The 22,033-nt window shown below is 38.2% G+C and overlaps 1 protein-coding gene across 1 annotated transcript in view; it reads right to left on the bottom strand.

The window, feature by feature from the left end:
• TRPC5 (transient receptor potential cation channel subfamily C member 5) overlaps positions 1-22,033 on the bottom strand; it is a 272,059-nt gene that overhangs the window by 131,276 nt on the left and 118,750 nt on the right. The window contains exon 3 of the mRNA XM_016198072.2: positions 5,933-6,331. Coding sequence (XP_016053558.1) covers positions 5,933-6,310 — 378 coding nt within the window. The 5' untranslated portion in view covers positions 6,311-6,331. The remainder of the gene's footprint in view (positions 1-5,932; positions 6,332-22,033) is intronic.

Genomic DNA, 22,033 nt, shown 5'->3' with positions numbered 1-22,033 from the left:
CTGAGGTTTGGGAAGATTAAGTGACTTATCCAGGGAAACATATCTCATAGGTGGATGACCCAAAGCTTCTGTTCTTTCTACAACTTCAGGCTGTCTGTAAATAGCAGGGTAACTTTTACAATTCTCTCCTTTATTTTCTGCTCTCATATTGAGTGATATTTATAAGCTAGACTCTATCCCCTCTTTGTGCTCTAGTCACCTTTGCCTGGGCCTTTAATGTCCTCTTCCATACTGTGCAATCTCTCCCTGAGACCAAGGATCAGACAGGACAAGGAGTAAATAGAGTGTCTTGTTGCTGATTTGCTACAGTCTCAACACAAACACTTACCAGTGATGCTGAGACTTAATCTCACTAGTTCATCCGTGAGACCAATTTTAATTTGGAGCCATCTGCCACAGAAAAATGAGTAATTATGGCAGAACCCAGAGGGGCGGGCCATGGGGAGAAGGTTAGCTTAGCCTCTTTCCTCCTGCCTGCATTGACGCAAGTGACCAAGAAAGGAAATTACTTGGGTGGGCTGTTGGTGCAGAGGCCAGCAGCTCTACCTCCCTGTTGCTCAAATCCTTAGACTCCAGTGAACAAAGAGGGATGACTTTGAGGTAATGCAGTTTGCCTGACAGCAAAAGGGAGACCATTGCCATCAAGGCCAGGCAGAAGGAGGTAATTTGTGAACTGGGCCAACTCGTTCACCAGACTCTCCCTCTCACTGTACTTGTAGTGCCTTATGATGAGTGCCACTTGACAGCCGGTCTCTCTACACAATATGAGGAATTAAGTCAAACTGATAGAATGAAGATGAAAATAATAGTCATTGACCTCTGTCTAGCATTTAAAATTTTTTTCAAAAGGCTTTAACATATTTTTATCTTATTTATTCCTTATAATAGCCCTCTAGATTAAGTAGGAGCAAGTATTGCTAGCTTCATTTTACAGATGAGGAAATTGAGATGTAGGGTGATTCCATAATTGGACATGTGTAAAAGACCTTATGAATTGCCCAAGATTACCCTGTAAGCTATAAGCTGGCTAGTACCTGAAACTCTGAATTAGAGCCTGTCATTTTATTGTCTAGACCAATAGTTTTCCAGCTGTGCTTGCTCCTCAGGGGCCCAGCAGATATGTGTGTGTGTGTGTGTGTGTGTGTGTCCAACCTGCATTTAAATTAGGACAGCTCTGCTTGGGTCTGTCTATTTTACATCTGCGCAGGATTTCATTTAATGAAAAGCTCTGAAAATGTTTGAAAACCACCACTTCTCTAGACTAATATTTCTCATAAAGTGTATAGTGTATTGAACTGTGCCTCCTCAAAGATATGTTCAAGTCTTAAACCCCAGTACCTGTAAATGTGACCTTATTTGGAAAAGGGGTCTTTGTAGATGTAATAAAGTTAAAACGAGGTCATCCTGGATTAGTGTGGGCCCTAAATCAAATGACTGGTGTCTTTATAAGAGAAAGGAGAGAGATATTTGGATGCAAACACACCAAGGAGAACTCTATGTGATGAGAGAAGCACAGATTGAAGTGATGTGGCTATAAGCCAAGGCATAGAACAGATTCTCTCTTAGAGCCTCCAGAAGGAACCAGCCCTGCCAACACTTTTATTTTGGACTTCTGGCCTCCTGAACTATGAGAGAAGACGTTTCTTTTATTTTAAGCCACCCAGTTTGAGGTAGTTTGTTATGGCAGATATATGAAACAAATACAGAGAGGTACATAGACCTCTTACCTAGAAACAGGTAGGGGATGGGCTTATTAAAATGTTGATTCAAGGCCCAAACCACAAAATTCTGGTTCTCTAAGTGTGCAAAAAGACTCAGGAATGTGCATTTTGACAAGTTCTCCATTGCACAATGATTGATCTTTGAGCTTATTGTGACCATACACAGATACCAGTCTCTCTGGAGTGTTGCTGGATTTGCTGTCCCTGATGCTGATCCTTTCCTAGTGGTTCCCAGAGTCAGTGGGCTGAAGGGAGTAGACTTAATGGACAAGAAATAGGCTGGTATTAAAACTTCTGCAGTCCAAAATATTTGAATTTTGAGAATTACTTAAGAGTTTTTACCCCAAGGAATCACAAGTCCTCCAACTTGCCCAAATCTGCCCCTAATGGAATAGGCCATAGTAGATTAAGACTGGATGCTGACGAGAGGGTCACATTTTTGGAGCAGCATGAAGACCACAGAATAACACACACAAGAAGATGGCAAAGTAACACCACACACACACACACACACACACACACACACAGAGGATTCTACTTGTTGTCTAGTGCAGGGAATTATGATAGTGAATCACCATTTTTACTTTAAGATTTGGTCCCTATTAAAAATTCATGTCTCCATGTAAGTGTTGATACTTGAAGTCAGTATCAGTCATTTATGCCTGGCTTCCAGTCTTTATCTGAGAGCAGTTTTGATAGGCTAAAAGAAAGAGAAGAGGGCAATGGGCTGGGGTAAAGATGGAGCTGAGGGGGTCTTGCTACCAGCCTGAGGTCAAATTCCATGCCCAGTAAAGCCAAAGAGGGCACTAGTTTACCCAAGATTGATGGAGGTCAGCTGTGCCCAATCCCTTGGAGAGGTGGGGGAAAGCCTCTGTGAAAAAGGACAGGTGTTTGGGTTCTAATTGTGGGAGGAATGCCTTCCTGAGAGTAGCCTACTCATCTGAATCCAAGGTCCTTCAGGAGGCCTGCATTTGCTTACATCCCTGATTGCCCCCAGGTAAATAAATCTTGTTTTTATCTCCCCAAAAGACAGAGCTCCTGCACTGTGGCAGCCTGTTGTTATAGTTACTGACATATGACTTATCACAGTGATTGTCAAAGCAATGGAAGAAAATGCAATTTAGCAGAGGCTGGTGATGGAGGTTGGGAGAGAGGAGAAAGGGAAGAAAAGGCTGCTGGAGAGACTTGGGGATGGCGCTGACAGCTTTGTGGGTTTGTATGTATGGTGTGATATTTGAGTATGGACAAAGGAGGTCTTATACTGGTAGTATGTCTGAAAGGATCTTGGTAAAGACAGCTTCTCCCAAATAGGTTTCGTATGTCTGATATTCCACCATTAGTGATTCATTTCTGAGAGTTAAGCACTGCTTTTCTCCAGGGAAAGTAGTTCCTTAGATTGTACTTTAGTGTAAGTTTACCTGGTACCTTTCTTCCTCAGGGTTTACCAGAGCAATGGGGAAAGATGGAGGAAGTGGAGGTCATCAAATAAGGACTGGCCTACTTTAAAAACTCAGATGGGGTTGGTATTGCTAGCTCTCTCTTTGGAACCATCCTGTGCTCTCCTCTCTTTCAAAATAGTTATGAAGCCAAATGGGATTGAATATGAAAGTCTTGGAAGTCTTTCAGTTAGCCATGCGCTTTTCTGGGAGATACACTTAATTTCTTCATGTTAATCAGTAAATATTTATACAGGGGTAGGCAAAAGTAGGTTTACAGTTGTGAGTATGTAAAACAGTTTATTCTTGTAGTATTATTTATTGATTAATTATTGTATTATTTATTATTATTTACCTACTTCTGCCCACCCCTGTATATTACCCATTATATACTAGGCACTGGGTTAGGTATTGATGGGGGAAGCATGGAAATAGTTGGGCATTATATTATGCCCACATTAAAAAAATACAATCTAATTACAGAGACCAGACAATTATACAAGTAAGGCTGACCAATAGTATATAGTAGTGAGTTATTGGTGTCAAGTGAAGGGCTACATAATCTCAGAGGCAAGCAAGATCATCCTGCTGCAGGGTAGTTGGGTAAGCCTTAGTTCAGATCAGCATGCTAAATCACTCAGGCACTTAGCAGGGCTCTGGGGAAATGGGACACAGAACAAATCATTTTTGATGTGGATGGTGATGTGGACTAAGTAGGGAACATGTTTGCATCTCTCTGCTTTGGTATTAATCCACATGATGAATCCTTTCCAGAGAACTCTTCCATCCATACTCCACTGACCTACCCCATCTCAGAACTCCTGTGCTGGAAATTATAAGACTTGCTCAGACTGCCAAAGGAGTAGTACAGCCTAGTTAGTGGTTAAGAGAGAGGTAGGCTGCTTGGGTTTCAGTCCTGGCTATGACATTTATTGTGATCTTGGACAACTGAGTTAATCATCCTGTGACTCAATTTTTCTCATTGGTAGAATGGGGATGATAATAATAGTGTATACCTAACAGAGTTACTGGGAGGGTTAAATAAAGTAAGTCATGTATGGTGCTTAGCACAGGGCTGATTGCATACTATTCATTCATAGAATAAATATTTATTGAGTGCATGTGATATTGCAGACACTTTCCCGGTGTTGGGATACAGCAGTGAAGAAGAGAGATAAGGTCCCTTTTCTTTTGGCACTGTGGTAAATGCTGATGGAGAAGAAGGGGATTCAGGCCCTTTACTCAAGGAACTTTTAATCTAGTGTCTTCCTTTCTGCTCTATCAATTATAATTCTTAGTGTTCTCTTTATCACTTAGTTTATTTTCATTTCTTTTTGTTTAACTAGGCAATTATTAAAGCTATGAATTCCCTTTAAACCCGGCTTTGGTCATATCCCATAAGATTTGATGTTGAGTGTTTTTATCATCAATATTTTCTAAACACTTGGCAGTTTTAATTTTGATTTGTACTATTTCTACTTTTTAATGTATTGCACTATTCCACATTTTATGACTTTGTATTTTCTTCATCCCTACCATGCACCCAAAGCTATGCTCCAGCGGAAGAAATACAATCAAGAGATGTGTTTGACTTGAGGAGTTTAGAAGAGACTAGGGGAGATTGACAGCGATAGGACTGGAAAAGACTGTTAATGAAGAGTGTTGAGTGCTAGGCTTCATGAGTTGTTTTTTCTTTTAATGGGAAGACATTGTAGTTGCTGAAAGAATGGACAAGAATTATAGAATTGTTACAATATTTTGGGAAGAAGATAAGCAACATCATTGTTTAGAATGTGTTGAGAGAAAAAAAGAGGCTAGAGGGAGAGAGTCCAGTTAGAGGATTTTCATGTTAGCCTAAGACATTTGTTCCCAAACCTGAGTATGCATAAGAATTCCCTGGAGGGCTTTGTAAGACACAGCTTTCTGGGCCCCACCCCCAGAGTTTCTAATTCAGTCTGTGGTGAGGCATGAGAATTTGCATTTGCATTTCTAGCAAGTTCCCCTGGTGATGCTAGTGCTGGTGGTCTAGGGAGCACACTTTGAGAAACATTCTTCTAGAAGAGAGATGATGAGAACTAGAGGCAGAGTGGTGACAGTTGGGCTAGAGAAGTATGTAAGACATATTGGGAAGGAAGAAACCACAGGGTTTGGGGATAAGATATGGAGTCAAGGGCTCAAACATGACTTCAGAATATGAAACCTAAGTTCCTCTGAGGTTAGGGGAATCACGGAGACAAAAACCTGAACATCTAGGGATGGAATGCAGTCATATGACAGGTACTGGAAAAATATGTGAGAAAAATATGTGAGTCCCTGTATCCATCTGTATTTGCATGGTGATACTATTTAAAGACCTCCTCTCCTTCAGGAAAGAGGCTAGTAAAAGGAGAAAGCTCAGGTTTGTGTTTGGTTTCTTCTCTTCTAGAATGTAACCTTTGAGTAGTAGAAGAAAATAAAGATAGAGAGCAGAGGGTAGTGAGGGTAGAAGGTGCTTGAATAATTTGCAAATGGAGAGCACACTTTTTGGTTGTTAAGTATTGAATATATAAGGGCAAATAGTAATAAGAAAAAGGCAAATGAGTAAAACTCAGCATAGGCCATGCAGAGTAACTCTAGAATACCACCTGAGACCACTGGTGCTATTTCTGAGAGCAGAGGGTTGCCATGATAGTGCTTCTCAACTCTAGGCTACCTGACCTTCCCTAGTTTCAAGGTTTCTGAATATGATGTCCTGTTGTCCCTTGCTATTTCCCAGCCTATAGGGACTTGTCTTACCGGTTTCTCTCCACTGGGCCTCCTGTAGCTGAGCAGAAGCTCCACAGCACCCACCACTTCCTTGCGGATGGCATAGAGCAAGGCATCACCTACATACACGCTGTGGTTCAGCAGTAGCTCCATGATCTCCAAGTTCTCGTTCTCAATGGCAATGAGCAGAGCACTCCGGCCCAGAGGATCCATGCAGTTGATGTTGACATTGTAGTAGATCTCTGCCTCCTGGAGGGCCTGCTTTACAGTGGCATAGTCCCCCTTCTCTACAGCATTGAGGAAGGCCTTCTCCTCTGCAGAGAGCTCCGTCTCAGCCCTCACAATTTGCAGGGGGATGCGATCTCTGTATGGTGAGTAGTTGACCTTTTTGTAGTACAGTTGGGCCATGGTTCATAGCAATTTAGAAACCTGAGTGAGGAGAGAAAGGGAGACCAAAGATATTCTTAGATACCTGAAGGTCTCAAATGGCCAACTGTGGAGGCAGTCTTGCTAACAGGTTGGAAAATCCCAAATTGTTTTAATGTCACAATCTTTTTCTTCTTGCAAAGGAGTATAGCAGAAAAGCCTAGGCACTGGGGTCAGAAAGACCTGAGCCCAAATTCTAACTTTACAAGCTCTGTGACCTTGGATAAGTTATTCAAGCCAAGCCATCTATTTCAGTTTATTATTATTAAGGTTATCAATATTAATAATATGTACAGCAGTTATCATTAGTTACTGCTCACTGTATACCAGGCCCTGTGCTAAAGAATAATCCTTACCTCATCAAGCTATCATAAGAATTAAATAAGATAATACATTATCAAAGCAGCTGGCTCAGGGTAAACCTCCTGAGACATGGCACAAGCTAGTTTCTTCCTTTTCTTCTACTGCCTGAAAATACATGTGATAATGCTTCTCATTGATGATGCAAAGTAGGAGTTCATCTTTGGCCAATTTCTTTGGGCTCTGGACCTATAAGTTTGTCCTGATTTTCAGGACTACATTTGCAGCTGCCCCAAATGCAGATCCTGGATTGCAATCCTGTTTTAGTGCTAACTGAAATTCTGCCTCTTGCTGCTGTTCACTGGGGAAGGGGTATTGGCTCCAATAGACCAAAGGCAGCTGCAAAAGGTAAGCACATACCCTCTCTGCCCACTCATGATTTTTTCCTCCACTCTTTCAAACCAAGGAGCTGACAGATCTGAGAATGTGATTCAAATCTGAGAAGTGAATAGTCTGTTTTACATGCTCCAAATCTAAAGCCAGATTTTCATAGAATTGAATTTAAAGTAAAACCTATTCTTGAGTTCCTGCAATGTGTTTAACTCTCTGGGAGAAAATGTGGCAGACTTTGCCTTCAATTGCATAGAATGAATCACAGTATAGAGCTCCCGCCTTGTAGTTCACAAATCAAATTCATGAACCTTCCATATTGACTCCTTGTATTAGCCCTGTGAGGTAGAAATGGCTATCCTCCCCAGGGTAGAAGATGAAGCTCAGGCTCATTAGGTGATTGCCTTTTCCTCCTACTCCTGGGACCTCCAAGGCCCTCTGGAGGCTTACTTTGGATAGACTTATTTACATGTCTTTCATTACCAAACTGTTTTGCCAGTAAAAGGAAATGGAAATGTGATAAAGGGACTCTTGTCTCATCTTCTTGATGTAAGAGAGATGAAGACATGAAGCTCCCACAAACGTTTGCCTCCCTCTTCCAGGTAATTACATCTCTGTTTTGGCAGAGGGAAAAGCATATATTCCAAGTGGCATTTGCAATTCATGTGCTTATGATCTTCTGGGAAGCTAATATTTGAAGATGAGTGTTACCCCTTGCCCTGAACAGGCCTAAATGACAAATTTCTCTCCACATTGAAATCTCAGGAGAGTAGGGTGCTGTTTGGCTGTCTTGAGAAATACCGATATTTTCCTGTGCTACTTTCAAGTAACTCAGCAGTGACTAAAGGAAAGCGGCACTTAGAGTAAGCATATGTCACTAAACAGCAAATGACTTTAATACTACTAATTGTAGACTGCTTCCCTATCTCCATTATAAACAAAAGGGAAGAGGAAGAAGAGACAGTTTGATCTCCTGGAGAGGGACTCAGCAACTCAATTCAGTTTATATTTATTTAGCTAATTAATGTGAACATGATAGAAGCCTTCCATGTGACTAACAATATGCTAGTCACTTTTGGAGGATATGAAAGAACATATCCTTGCCTTTGTTATTTCTCACCTGGACCAATGCACAGCCTTAGAATTGATCATCCTGATTTGATTCTCTTCTCTCCAGGTTGTCTACCATACTACCCCTAAGTTACCCCATGAAACACAAACCTGATACCATTTCACTCCTCCTTGGTTGATTTCTTGCTATTCTTTTGATAAAATCATCACTTCCTGATGAGGCCTACCAGGTCTTGGCTTGTGTTTTTACCTCTCCAACTTCATCTTAAGCCATTGTCTCACCCTCATCCACTATTTTTATTTGTTTATTTTAAAATTACAGTTGACATACAATATTATATTAGTTTCAGGTATACAATATAGTGGTTCTGTATTTATATAACTTACAAAGTAATCACCCCAATAAATCTAGTACCCACCTGACACCATACATAGTTATTATAATATTATTGACTATATTCCCTATGCTCTACTTTATATCCTTATGACTATTTTTTAGCCTTGTGGAGCTTCTTTCAATTTTTCCAACATGCCAAGTTTTCGCCCCCCCTCAAAATCTTTCATCACCACCTGGAACACTCTTATTCAGCTCTTTTTATCTTTCCACCCTCAACAACATGTCACCTCTTTAGAGCAATCCTCACTAACTACCCTCTATAAAGTAGTTACTTCATATTCTTCTCCTAATCACACTCTATTCTGTTCCTTCTTAATGCTTACTACAATTTGTAGTTATATATTTCTTTTTCTTACTGAAAGTTGTCTGCTCTGTCCAATTATCCTTAAAGCTCAAGTGCAAAGATTGCATCTGTCCTGTTTTTTCAGCACCTGCACCTCGCCAATTCCTGGCATACCATAAATGCTTGATGTATATTTGATGAAAAATGAGTAAACCTTCCATGATATTCTCTCATCTTACTCCATCCCACCCTAGTTCTAGCTGTATTGACCCATGTTCTCTGAGTTGCTGTTTTATGAACATGTCTTTGCACATGGCTTCATCCTACTATCTCTACTTAACAAAATCCTTCTTGGCTCCACTACTTTCCTCATAGGTCCCCTTCTCCGTAAAGCCTTCCCCCAATACCCTCAGAAAGTTAGCCAACCTTCCTCTAAATTCTCCATGGACACTTGGATCATAATTCTCCAATGTAACCCAACTGCATGTTTGTCTCCCTGCCACTAGGGTAAGAATACTTTGATTCTTGTCCTCCCAGCACTTAAATGATCTGAAACATGATGGGTGCTTAACAAATGACTATTTAATGAGCAACTACAACCTAGCTGAGGAGGGTTGGCAAGGTCATGAATGAAGTACTAAATTATGTGGTAGTGATATGAAGCTTTGGGATTTCAGAAAGGGCTCAGTGAGGGCTGGGTGTCTGAGAGATTTCACAGAGAAGGTAGCCATTAAGTCAGTCCTTGGAGAATGAATTAAATATAAAAATGTGAGGGTAGTCCAGACACTGCAGAGTGCAAGAACAAAGGTGGTGAGATTTATCATGGCCTAGTTGGGAAACAGTGGTGTAAGATACAGGGATTAGAGGTGAGCTAAAATTCCATAACCTTTATTTCCCCATCTGAAAAATGATCTTAAACATTTGCTGCCCATTTGCCATGGAAAGAAAGGCTGAATGTCTTTTCAGATGGTGTCACTGGTGGTGCTGGGTTAACCATTACTGCTACAGGAAGATTTGTGTCTACTGCAGTAAGGCACAGCTGTGTGGGAAACTGAAGACAAATGTATCCAAGAGAATGATGAGAATGAGTAGAACTAACTAAATTAGTGCCCTATTATGTTCCAAGCACTATGCCAGGAGCTGGTGCAATAAAATAATTATTATAGTTTTGAATATATAATATGTCCCAGACACTGTGCCAGGTACTGCAACAGCACTATTACTACTACTGGTTCTTGTAGCAATAATAATGAAGGCAACAAGAATTCATTAATCTCTCACTATGTGCCAGATCGTGGGCTATAGTAGTGAAGAGAGAGGACAGTAAAATCATGGTAATTTGAAACTTGAAGTAAGTATAATTGAATGATATATAGTCAATTCAGAATCTAGCTTTACTTTTCATCTCTTGCACTTGAAATTCATCTGGCCTATTGCATTTCCAGTGAGTTGTGTTGTGAGAAATTTCATAATATCCCCCTATAGAGAAAAATATCTCCTCCAGAGGTCTGCCTGATATTATACTATTATAGTTACTCCTTTGGTTTAAGACACTGCATCTCTAAAATTATCCCTGGAAGGAATAATAAATACTGTGGCTGAACAGATAATAACACCTTAATGTGGATTCCTTGATTAGAAAATTTGCTGGGGCCTTGGGTACAGAGGATGTGTCTAGGACAAGAAAGATGTGATGGAGGGGAAAGGAGAAGACTACTGTCCAGCCTAGGACATCTCTTTTATGTTTCCATGCCCACCTTTATATTTTGCATTGAGTGATGTAAAATGGGTTCCCTGCATTATCTGCCTACATGTATAGGCTTATGTAAATGTCTAATGACTTGCCTAGTGCCCTGCACTCTTCCAATCCACACGGCTTTAGCATCAGCCTTGCTCTGGGTTCTGAGACCAATCCTTTCTCTGTATATTTGCTGCTAGTCTTAGTCTGCTATTATTCTGGGAAAAAGTAACTAATAATGGAATTTCTGGCATCTCTTGATGGTGTATTATTGGGAAGGTGCCTTCCCATCACTCTTTACCATTATACTTGGCAGATTGCACTCATCTGCCCTTAACCTAAGCCAAAAGATGAATGAGGTTGGCTTTCCCAACATCATGCACTGGCCTTGAGGTGTATTCTTAACTGAACAAAATGATACCAGCTAGCACTTCATACCATTGTACAAGTGAACCTCACTTGAAATATAGTCCCCAAAGCATGAAATATTAGAAATGGTTTAACTTTTTGCCTCAGGAAGCTTATCATGTTCTCTCTTTTCTGTGATGCTAACCAGACGAATTTGTCTAATGGGATCTATGACATTTGTAGGCTTGAATGATACAATTTAAAGAGCTAAATCACTGGACTGGGCAGAATGCCAAGGAGCAAAATGGTCTTGCCAAATCCCAGTCCAGATCACTGCCCAGCTCAGGACTTTGTGAGGATAAAAGCTTTGCTTTCCACCTAACTAAAAAAAAAAGTGCCTTTGGAGGGACATGTTATATGTGCATGGCCTGCACTTGGTGCCATGAAGCTTGAGCTTGAAAGGTGAAACCCTTGTTACCTCTCACCCTTATCCAAGCTTACCTATCCACTTGTCCATCTCTTTAGAGCCTTTTAAGGCAGGTAGACTTAATATGATAAACTTGTACAATCTCAAATGTGAATGGCAGGTAATAAACACATTCAATGAATATGTACCAGGCACTGTGACAGAAGCTGATGATATTGGTTGAGTGGCTTAATGCAATACCTCTTCTAGGAAAAAAGAATTACATTTGAACAAGAAGCTTGAATGTCCAATTCAAAGAGTGACTAAAGTGGAAATTTCATGTATAAAGACACAGGAATGGGCTGGTCAGAAGAAAGTTGCATGTGTGCCGGTGTGTGTGTATTTGTGTGCATGCATGCACGCACACATTTGGTAAGGTATTAATTTTGAGAGTGTTTTGTCTCATTTTCAGAGTATCACTCTGAGAACATCCTAATTTTAATGTAGTAACACTAACCTTTCCCAGAAAGTTCCAGATCTTGAACCTCCTGCAAGAGACTTCAAAGATCATCTAGAATAATCCCCTGCCCAATGGAAAAGTCCCACTGTTAACTGACCATTCAGTTAATGAGCACTTCCACCTATTGAAAAGTCACCACTTTCTCATCTGCATGGTGAATGCTGACTTTCAGCAAGTGCTTCTCTAGGTTCAGCTGAAATCACCTGCTACAACTTCTATTCCATGGCCCCAAGTCTGCTCTCTGGAGCAGCATCAAGCAAAGCTCTGCTTTTTTCCACATGACAACCCTTAAAGTTTTTGATTTCAGCTCTCATGTCTCTCTCTGTCCTGAGTTTCTCCTTCACTAGAATCATGAACATCTGAGTGTTTTGCTTCTAGTTACACAATACTTTTTTTTTTCTCTTAAAGTATGATGCTCAGAAATGAACCAGTGCTCTAGAATGGTCATGCTAGCACATATTATACCATGGCTACTTTTAATTCTTTCATTCATTCAGTAGTGCTTTGCTGAGGTCAAGATAACATCTTGTTTCAGAATGCACCTTAAACCATCTTGCCTAGTGTTGTATTTGCAGTATTATGATTTTAATTTGTATAAATCTTATTAATTTAATAACTTTATTAACTTACAAATAATAATAAATTAACATTAAGCACTTATCATGTGCCAGATATGTGTGCTAAAAGCTTCACATACATTATTTAAATTATTCTTCACCTTTTAAAGACAGTTACCATTATTATCCCCCATTTCATAGATAAGTGACCTGAGGTGCAGAGAGTTTAAGTAAATGGCTTAAATTCACACAGCTAATAAGTAGTGAAAATGAGATTAGAGCCAAGCTTCTGACTCCAGAGTCTACCTTCTTAACTACTTCAATGAAGATAGGCTCTCTTGTATGCTCGATAATGCCTATAATAATGCTAGGATTAGTAGCTATTTATGTTTCAATTCAATTAATATTTATGTACCTACTGTTTGTCAGGGCCAGAATACTTGGTAGTGGGGAATACAAACTTAAATGAGACATAGCTCTTGCCTTGAAGCAACTCCAAGTCCAGATGGAGAGGCAAAAATAAAAATGAGTTAAATGTACTACTGTGTGATAAGGATTCTAATACATAGTAGGGACACAAAGTGTTCCTGCTCTACCTGGGGAGGTAATTGAAGACAATGTAATATTTGATCTATGTCTTAGAGGGTTGGTAGGAGTTTGAGAGACAGCAATGTAGTGATGGTTATTCTAGATGATGGATATAGCATGTGCTCAGGTGTGGATTTATAAAACACAACATATTTTAAGAGAATACTGACTTTCTATTCTTCAAACCTCTCAAGCATGTGACCATTTTGGGACACTTGCACATGCAGTTCAGTCTCTATAATCCTCTTCCACTGGATCTTCAATTTCTTTTGTATCATGTAGGTTTGAGATCAAGTGTCATCTCCTCAGTAAGGCTTCCAAGACCACCTTTTCTGACAGAGCAAGCTCCTCACCCTCTATCTCATTACCCTGACTTGATTTTCTTCAAGAATTTATTACTATTTAAAATGACCACATTTTTAATTGTTTATTATTTTAATATATAGCTTTCCCAACATAAATTTTTTTATTATTATTTTTTTAAGTTTTATTATTGTTTAAAATATTACAGATGTCCCTTTTTCTCCCCAATGACCCATTCCACCCCATCCCTTCCCCCTCCCCAGTCCCTCTCCCCACCATTGTCCATGTCCTTGGGTTGTGTATATATGCACATAAATTCTTTGGTTACTCTCTCCCCCTCCACCCACCCGCCCTCCTCCATCCCTCTGACATTCATCAGTCTCATCTATGCTTCCATGTCATTGAATCTATTCTGTTCATCAGTTTATTAAGTTCTTTAAATTCCACATATAAGCGAGATCATGTGATATTTGTCTTTGGCTGCCTGACTTATTTCACTTAGCATAATATTCTCCAGGTCCATCCATACTGTCCCAAAGGGTACTGGATTCTTCTTCTTTACAGCTGCGTAGTATTCCATGGTGTAAGTATCCCACAGCTTTTTTATCCACTCATCTACTGATGGGCACTCCCAACATAAATTTAAATTCCATAACAGCAAGGACCTTATCTGTCATGTTTATTACTCTATACCCAGAGCTTAGCACATAGTAGGTTCTCAATAGACATATGGTATTGAATTACTAAATGAACTAGTTGTGTAGATAGCAATGGGGAAATGCTCTGTTGGTAGAGTTCTGGTTTTGTTTGCATGTTTAACCTCCTCCCCTCCATGCAGCCCTTGATAGACAAGAAGCCCTTCTACCTCAAGGAAAGAGTCTTAATTAGTCTAAAACTGTTAATATTGCAAATTCCATTTCTTTGGCCAGTAATTGATTCAGCATTTAAGGCAATTCTGGACAATCAGATATGCTAGATGGCTTCTGGGAAAGGCTTCTTAAAAAGAGATGTGAAAAAAGTATTTCCCTTTGCACCTATGAATGTTGTAATTTGCATGTGACAGCAAAGACTTTGGTAGCCACCTTTGGACTATGAGGATAGCTATCCTAAAAGATGGCGCCTACATGCTGAAGATGGCATAAACTGGGTCTTTTATATGTCGTTGAACCACTGAATTAACCAATTTGGGAGCTGCTCAACCTCTAGACTTTCAGTTTTGTGAGATGAAAACTCTCTTTTTGTTAACCCACTTTTAGGCATGTTTTTATGTTACAAGATGTCAAAGTCATCCTAAGTGACAAGATTTTCTGGAAATTACCAAAATCAAAGTAGAAATAAGTAGATATCCTGAACATATTAATAATCACAGAGAAAATTAAAACAGTTTGAAATATCTACCAATTAAAAGTCATTCAGTTCAGGTTATTTCATAGCTGTATATAAAACTTTAACAAAATACAGATGGTATCTTGATATTAAAAATATTTCAGCCTTGGCTAGTGTGGCTGGGTTGAGTGTTTCCCCCTGCACCAAAGGGTTGCTGGTTTGATTCCTGGTCAGGGCACATGCCCTGGTTGTGGGCACAATCCCCAGAAGGAGGCATGCAGGAGGCAGCCAAATGATGTTTCTTTCTCATGTTGATGTTTACTTCTCTCTCTCCTACTCTCTCTTTAAAATCAATGAAAGCATATTAAAATATTTCATATTATAGAAAAAGAAAAACACATGCTTCGATTAATTCTGTAGAGCTTGCATAATCTTAATGATAAAAATTGATAAAGGTACCCAAAATGAAAACTATAGACAAATTTCAACCATGAAAATAATTCTGAAAATTCTAAATAAAATATTAACAAATTTAAAACCAGTACTGTATTTAAAGAATAATACATTATAGCCAAGTAGAATTTATCCTAAGAGTACAAACATGGTTCAATATGGGGACATTTTCAATACAATTCAGTAAATAAGTCTATAACTTAAAGGAAAGAAAACATGATTATATTAATAAAAATAATTTGATATAACTCAGCACCTATTCCTTAAAATATTGGAACAGAAGTAAACTATGTATGCACAAAAGGCTATTTACTTCAAATCAATAATAAATATCATCATAAATTGTGAAATACTGGACCCATTGCTATTAAAATCACAAACAAGATAAGGATGCCACTATTGATATTATTTTTCACTTTTAAAGTTATGAGTAATGTAATAGAGGGTATGAAAATATTATAAATATTTAACAGAGGAGACAAAATTACCTTCATATGCATATAATGTATTTGTATAATGAAACACCCAAGAAACTTTATAAAACTCTGTTAGAACCAAACAAGAGATTTTGGTAAGGTGACAGAACACAAGAAAAATATACAAATATCAACTACTTTGAAAAATTTATAACACTAATCATCATAATCACTCAGAAATTAAAATGGAAAAAATCCAATGTACCTTAGGGACAGCATCTTAAGATATCCATGAATAAATTTACTTAGAAAGGAACAGGATCCACGTAAAAGAAGTTACTGAAGGGGATCAAACAAGACCAAAGAAAATAGGGAAGCACAATGTGTTGCAGAAAAGAAAGACTAATAAAAGTATAATTTCTTCCTTAATTAAGATATAAATTACAAAAAGTATTCCATTTGTGTTTTATATGGAGCTGGACAAAAAACTTAAAGTTCAAATGAAAGGATATATGTGCAAAAATTTTCACCAAAAATTTGATTAAGAAAAAAATGAGATGATAAAAAATGGCAGAGTAAGGAACTTCAAAAACCCTTATATCCACTAATGCAATCATTAACCTAGCAAACACCATCAGAATCAACTTTTTCTGAACTCTGGAATCTAATAAAAACTTACAACAAGCAGAGTAATGCTTAGTAAAGAAAGAAGCTACTGCCCGGCCGGGCATGGTTCAGCGGTTGAGCGTTGCCTTAAGATCCAGGCGATCAGGGTTCGATTCCCGGTCAGGGCATATGCCCGGGTTGCAGGCTCGATCCCCAGTCAGGGATGTGCAGGAGGCAGCCGAGCAATGACTCTCTCATCATTGATGTTTCTCTCCCTCTCTCTCTCTCTCTCCCTCTCCTTTCCTCTCTCTGAAATCAATAAAGATATATTTTTTTAAAAATTAAAAAAAAAGAAGCTACTAAATTTTGGCAAAAGGGTGTTGTGGCATTTTTTACTGAACTGCTTACCATCCTCTACTTCTTAGTTTGCGGACAGCCATGGGGACAGTGGCCTGCATTTCTAATGTGGCTTGCTGGTGCCAAGGTGAGGGGAAATATGGATTTTGTTCTCAAAGAATTGTGATTGTATATTTTGACTGGTCAATACATATCTATTGAATTGCTGTATGAAAAAGAGGGATCATCTCAGAGGACTGACTTTCTTTTTACCCCTCTTTGGAATTTCTTAGAGTTGGAGCAGCCTCCCCAGCAGTTTGTCAAATGCTAAACAGTAGATATTTGAGCAGGTAGAAGAAAGAATCAGTGAAGCTGAAGATACATCAATTGAAATAATCCAGTTTGAGGAGCAGAAAGCAAAAAAGAATGAAGAGAAGTAAACAGCACCTCAGAGTATGTGAGACACTATCACCAACAAGTGCATAATAGTCCCAGAAAGAGAGGAGAAAGAGAAACAGGCAGAAAGTATATTTGAGAAAATAATGGTAAAAAATGTCCAAAATTTGATGAAACACATTAATCTATATATTCAAGAAGGTCAACAAACTCCAAGAAGGCTAAACTCAAAGACATTCCACACTGAAACACATTATAATCAAACTGTCAAAAGACAAAAATAGGATCTTTTTTTAAAATATATATATATATATTTAAATATATCTTTATTGATTTCAGAGAGAAGAAAGGAGAAGGAGAGAGAGAGATAGAAACATCAATGATGAGAGAGTCATTGATCGACCCTACAACCGGGGCATATGCCCTGACCAGGAATCAAACCCCGATCACCTGGATCCTAGGTCGATGCTCAACTGCTGAGCCACGCCCAGCCAGGCAAAAGATAGGATCTTGAAAGCAGCTAGATATGTGACTTGTCACGTACAAGGGTTCCTCAATAAAATTAACAGCCAATTTCTATTCAGAAACCATGGAGGCCACAAGGCTGTTGGGTGATATATTTAAAGTGTTGAAAGACACAAAAAAACTTTGACTAAAATTCCATATCCTGTAAAAGTATTCTTCAAAAATGAAGGTGATATTATGACATTCCCAAATAAACAAAAGCTAAGGGAGCTCATTGCCTGTAAACCTGCTCTACAAGAATGCTAATGGCACTCCTTCAGGCTAGATAGTAATGAAAAAGACACATGAAGAAATAGTCAAGTTACTTTTAACTCTATAGCTAACTATAAAAGCCAGTATTATTGTACTTTTGATTTGTAAGTTTTCTTTTTTGTTCCCCCTATATGACTGGAAAGACAAATGTGTAGAACAAAATCTATGTTATAAATTTATGTTAATGGATATACAATATATAAAGATGTAGGTTGTCACAATAACAACATAAAGGGAGAAGGACATAGTTGCATAGAAACAGAGTTTTTGTACTACTGAAGATGTTATTACTTCAAATTAGTTTGCTATAATTTAGAGATATTAATTGTAATAGGCATGGTGACCACTAAGAAAATAACTAAAAACATATATGGAATAGAAAATGAGAACTGAATCAAAATGATACATTACAAAAATAAATTAAACACAAAAGAGGATGGTATAGAATGAATTGAGGAACAAAAATATATAGACATATAGAAAACAAATAGCAAAATGGTAAAAATAAGTCCAGCAATTATAGTTTGAAGGATTTGGGTGAGGGTAATAGGAGGTAACAATGTCCTATCTGGATGTGTTGGCTTTTGAGGGTTTTTGGAGACATCAAGAAAGAGAGATCCAGTCAGTATGTGGAGAACAGCATTGAGATCTGGTGACATAGAATTTGGAGATATCAGCATATTGATCAAAGGTTCTCAACCCCGGCTGTGCATTAGAATCATCTGTGGAGCTTTTGAAAAATACTCATGCTTGGGTCACAGTACCCTTCCACCACTGCCATTTAAAAACAGCTTCCTAGGTGAATATAACATACAGCCAAGATTGAATGCCATCATTGTAAGTGATAATTGAAGCTGCTGAGTGTGGATGTGATCATCAGGGAAAGTGCAAAGAGATCAGGGGAACTGGAGAACAAATTACTACTTAGAGTAGAGAAGGGTCTAGATCTTCACTATCCAGCACAGTAGCCATTAGACACATGTGGCTATTTAAATTTAAATGAATTAAAATTAAAATTAAAAATTCAGTTCCTTATTTGCACCAGTCACATTTCAAGCATTTAATAACCACAGGTGACTTATGGCTACCATATTGGAGAGCACAGATATAGAACATTTTAATTATTACAGAAAGTTCCATTAGTGTGGGATGACCTAAATGTCTCTTCTACCTCTTATCTGTCTATAGTACAGAGGACTCTTCCCAATTCAGGGTAGAAATGTACAGTATTTATGTTAAAATGTGGGTACTTTCATTTGCATAATGAATTTTCATGGCTATGGACATGTGGCATTTTTATTTTTGTTAGGTCTTCTACTCTTTATTCACTTCTCTTTGGTGTCCAGAGGAGTTATGTAGAACTGCTGGCAGCTGGATTAAATCAATGCTTTTCATTTTCTCTGGAGCAAAAAATATATATTTGTCTCCCTCAAGTCACTCAGCTGTATGGGGGAGTTTAAACCTGTTGCTCAACACTCATTATCACTTTGTCTGCATGATGTTTCTTGAAGTAGTCAAGGGAAAGGCAGAATGGAATGACACTAATTACAGCAAATAGTAGGCAGTGTAATTGGTTAAAAGTCTTGCATCTGATTATTAGTCTTGGGGCTGGCTTTCATGCTAGATCCCACAGGCCTTGAGATATGAGTGTCTGGCCCCTTTTTGTTACTCTTTCACTTTAGAATCTAAAGTGGCAATGTTCACTTAGGAGCTTATTGGCCAAACCCTCCATAAATGGGGGCAAAGGGACTCTAAAAGTTGTTGTTGTTTTATGCTAAGAATTAGGAAATCTGAGTGAAAGGGTGCATGGGAGTTCTTTATAATTTTCTTACAACTTTTGTGTCTGAAATTATTTTAAAATAAAAATTATAAAATGTTACTTAAACCAGCAAATCACATATTCTCATAAAAATAAAACAATGTGGCTTAAAATAAAGAAATATTTCCAGTCTTCCCCCCCATGCATTTTTTCATGAGTTTTTGTATATACATTTTCTGTTCAGTTTTCTTCACTTGATATTTTGTAAGAATTTCCCACCCATCTGTAATAACACTCTTTGAATCTCCTGCCTTCCCACCACCAATTTTCCCTATGAGGAAGTGGCTCTGCTAGGGGAGATTGAGACAGTATGTTTCATATATCAGATGTTAAAACATCACATTACATGGCTACATAGTATTTTATTGGGTCAGATCAGGTTTTTAAAAATTTATCTTTAATATTGAAAGAATTATAGATGTCCCCATCCCCCCCCCCGCCATTTTACCATGATGTATTTAACTAGTCTCCAGTTTGGGGATATTTAGGGTTTAGTCCATTTATCTCCAATGCTGTAAATAATGCTTTGATAGATACTTTTGTACATAAAGATTTTTGTATAGTATATTCAAGCTATTTGCTCAGTATAGCTTCCAAGGAGTCAAATTACTGAGTCAAAAACCAGGAGCATGGAGATTTTGCTGTAAGAGAAAGGAGTCTGATCTAGAATGCTGGCAGTCAGAATGGAGAAGGAGAGAAGAATTTTAGAGTTATTTCAAAGGAAGAAAAAACAAGACTTGGTAAAAAATATAGGAGTCAGTAATCAGTAGACTATGGGGAGTGAGGTATAGAGAGAACTCAAGATGATATCTAAGTTTTAAATTTATTTTATTATTTAAAAATGTATTATTTATTAAAGTATAATTGATATATATTAGTTTCAGGTGTATAGCATAGTGATTTAACATTTATATACCTTATGATATGATCACTACAGTAAGTCTAATAACCATCTGACACCTCACAAAGTTATTATGGTTTTATTGACTTTTTTCCTTATGCTGCACATTACCTTTAAGCCTGAGTGACTAGAAGAATGGTAATGCTGCTATCCATGTGATTGTGAAAGATTCTTCACTAGGCTGGTTACTAAGGTCCTAAGAATTTTGGTCAAACAGATTCTATTTCTTCATCATTTCCATTTTACTTCAAAGATGCTTATTTTGCCTTCTTTTTGGTCTTCATTTGGCAATGACTTTTAACATTTTGACTGTTTTCCATCCCAGTGGGTCCTGCCAAGTAATGATCTTAAATGCTTAAATGCACTCAAGAAGTTCTGCTGAGCATTCCCTTACAATGCAATCTTCTTCAGTGTGACTGTTTAGCAACTTTTTCATTTTCCATATTGGGATCTCTAAAACCAGGTCATCCTTGTTATTCCTTAGAGGGTTTTAACTTTTGTACAGGATATATTTCCTGCAAAGTTGGTTTGTTCTCCACCTCCCTGACTGCCCTAACGTATAAGATTAGGACTTGAAATGTTACATTAGTAAAATTTTTAAAACAAAAGATAAAAATTTGTCAGGGAACTTATCTAGAAATAATGGTACAAACCTCTATGTGTAAAATGGTGCAGGTTAAAGAACAGTGTCTTGGGAATTAGGAGACTTGGATTCTAGTCTCAGTTCTTCCACTAATTTGAAATATGAACTTGAGCAAGTCACATTACCACTTCTTTAAGTTTCTGTTTCATTTTCTGTGAAATGAGGGGGACAAAAAGGTGATTGCTAAGATCAATGCCAGCCCCCAAATAAACTATTTATTAAAACAATAGATGCTTGTACTGTATTAGCAACATTTATGATACTTAGAGAACACTGGATTAGATATAGCACAAAGTGAGGGACACATTTATCATCAGTTAGCCATGTGTTTACTTCATAAAGACAGGCAAACAGGAATGATTCAGACTTAAAAAAATGAAGTTTGAGATTCAGTTACTGGTTTGGGCTGTTTTTATAGATAAAATAATATGAATAATCCACATCAAATAACCTTTCCCTTTGACACTGGGACCAGCCCAACTTTATATGCCTGTTCTTCTAAAGTAGAATAGAACAGAACCCAAAGATGGGGTTGCTCTGATTTTCTGAGTCCTGTGCTTATAGCCTCTTGAGTGATGATTCCCAGATGTAGCAGTCATACTGTCCAGAGCCATCTTAATGAATTTTAGTGATTTCCACCATAAGGGGAACCAGCACAAGATCTTTCATCTAATAGAGGTTCTGAGGAGTATGTTGTTAGAAGAGAGGGTTTTTCCTCCATTGTGCCCATTCCACGAATTAGGACTATTGCCAGAGTATCTCTGCTGCCTATTAATGATCCCTTATGGCTCTCTCATCCACAACTTAATTTTAGTGCTTCTCAGATCTGGACAGCAGATCACGTAGAAGTCAGGATGCTCTCTATGGACCATATAAAATATTGCTATAAATATAATCTGAATTCTTTGAGCATTTGCATCCACTACTTTATTTATTAAATATGTTTTTATTGATTTCAGAGAGAGGAAGGGAGAGGGAGAAAGAGACAGAAACATCAATGATGAGAGTCATTGACCAGCTGCCTCCAGTATGCCCCCTACTGGGGATCAAACCCTCAACTGGGCATGTGCCCTTACTGGAAATCAAATAGTGACCCCCTGGTTCATAGGTGGATGCTCAACCGCTGAGTCA

This window comes from Miniopterus natalensis, chromosome X, assembly GCF_054644295.1.
Source record: "Miniopterus natalensis isolate mMinNat1 chromosome X, mMinNat1.hap1, whole genome shotgun sequence".
Taxonomy (NCBI): Eukaryota; Metazoa; Chordata; class Mammalia; order Chiroptera; family Miniopteridae; genus Miniopterus; species Miniopterus natalensis.
This window is presented reverse-complemented; position numbering and strand designations above follow the sequence as displayed.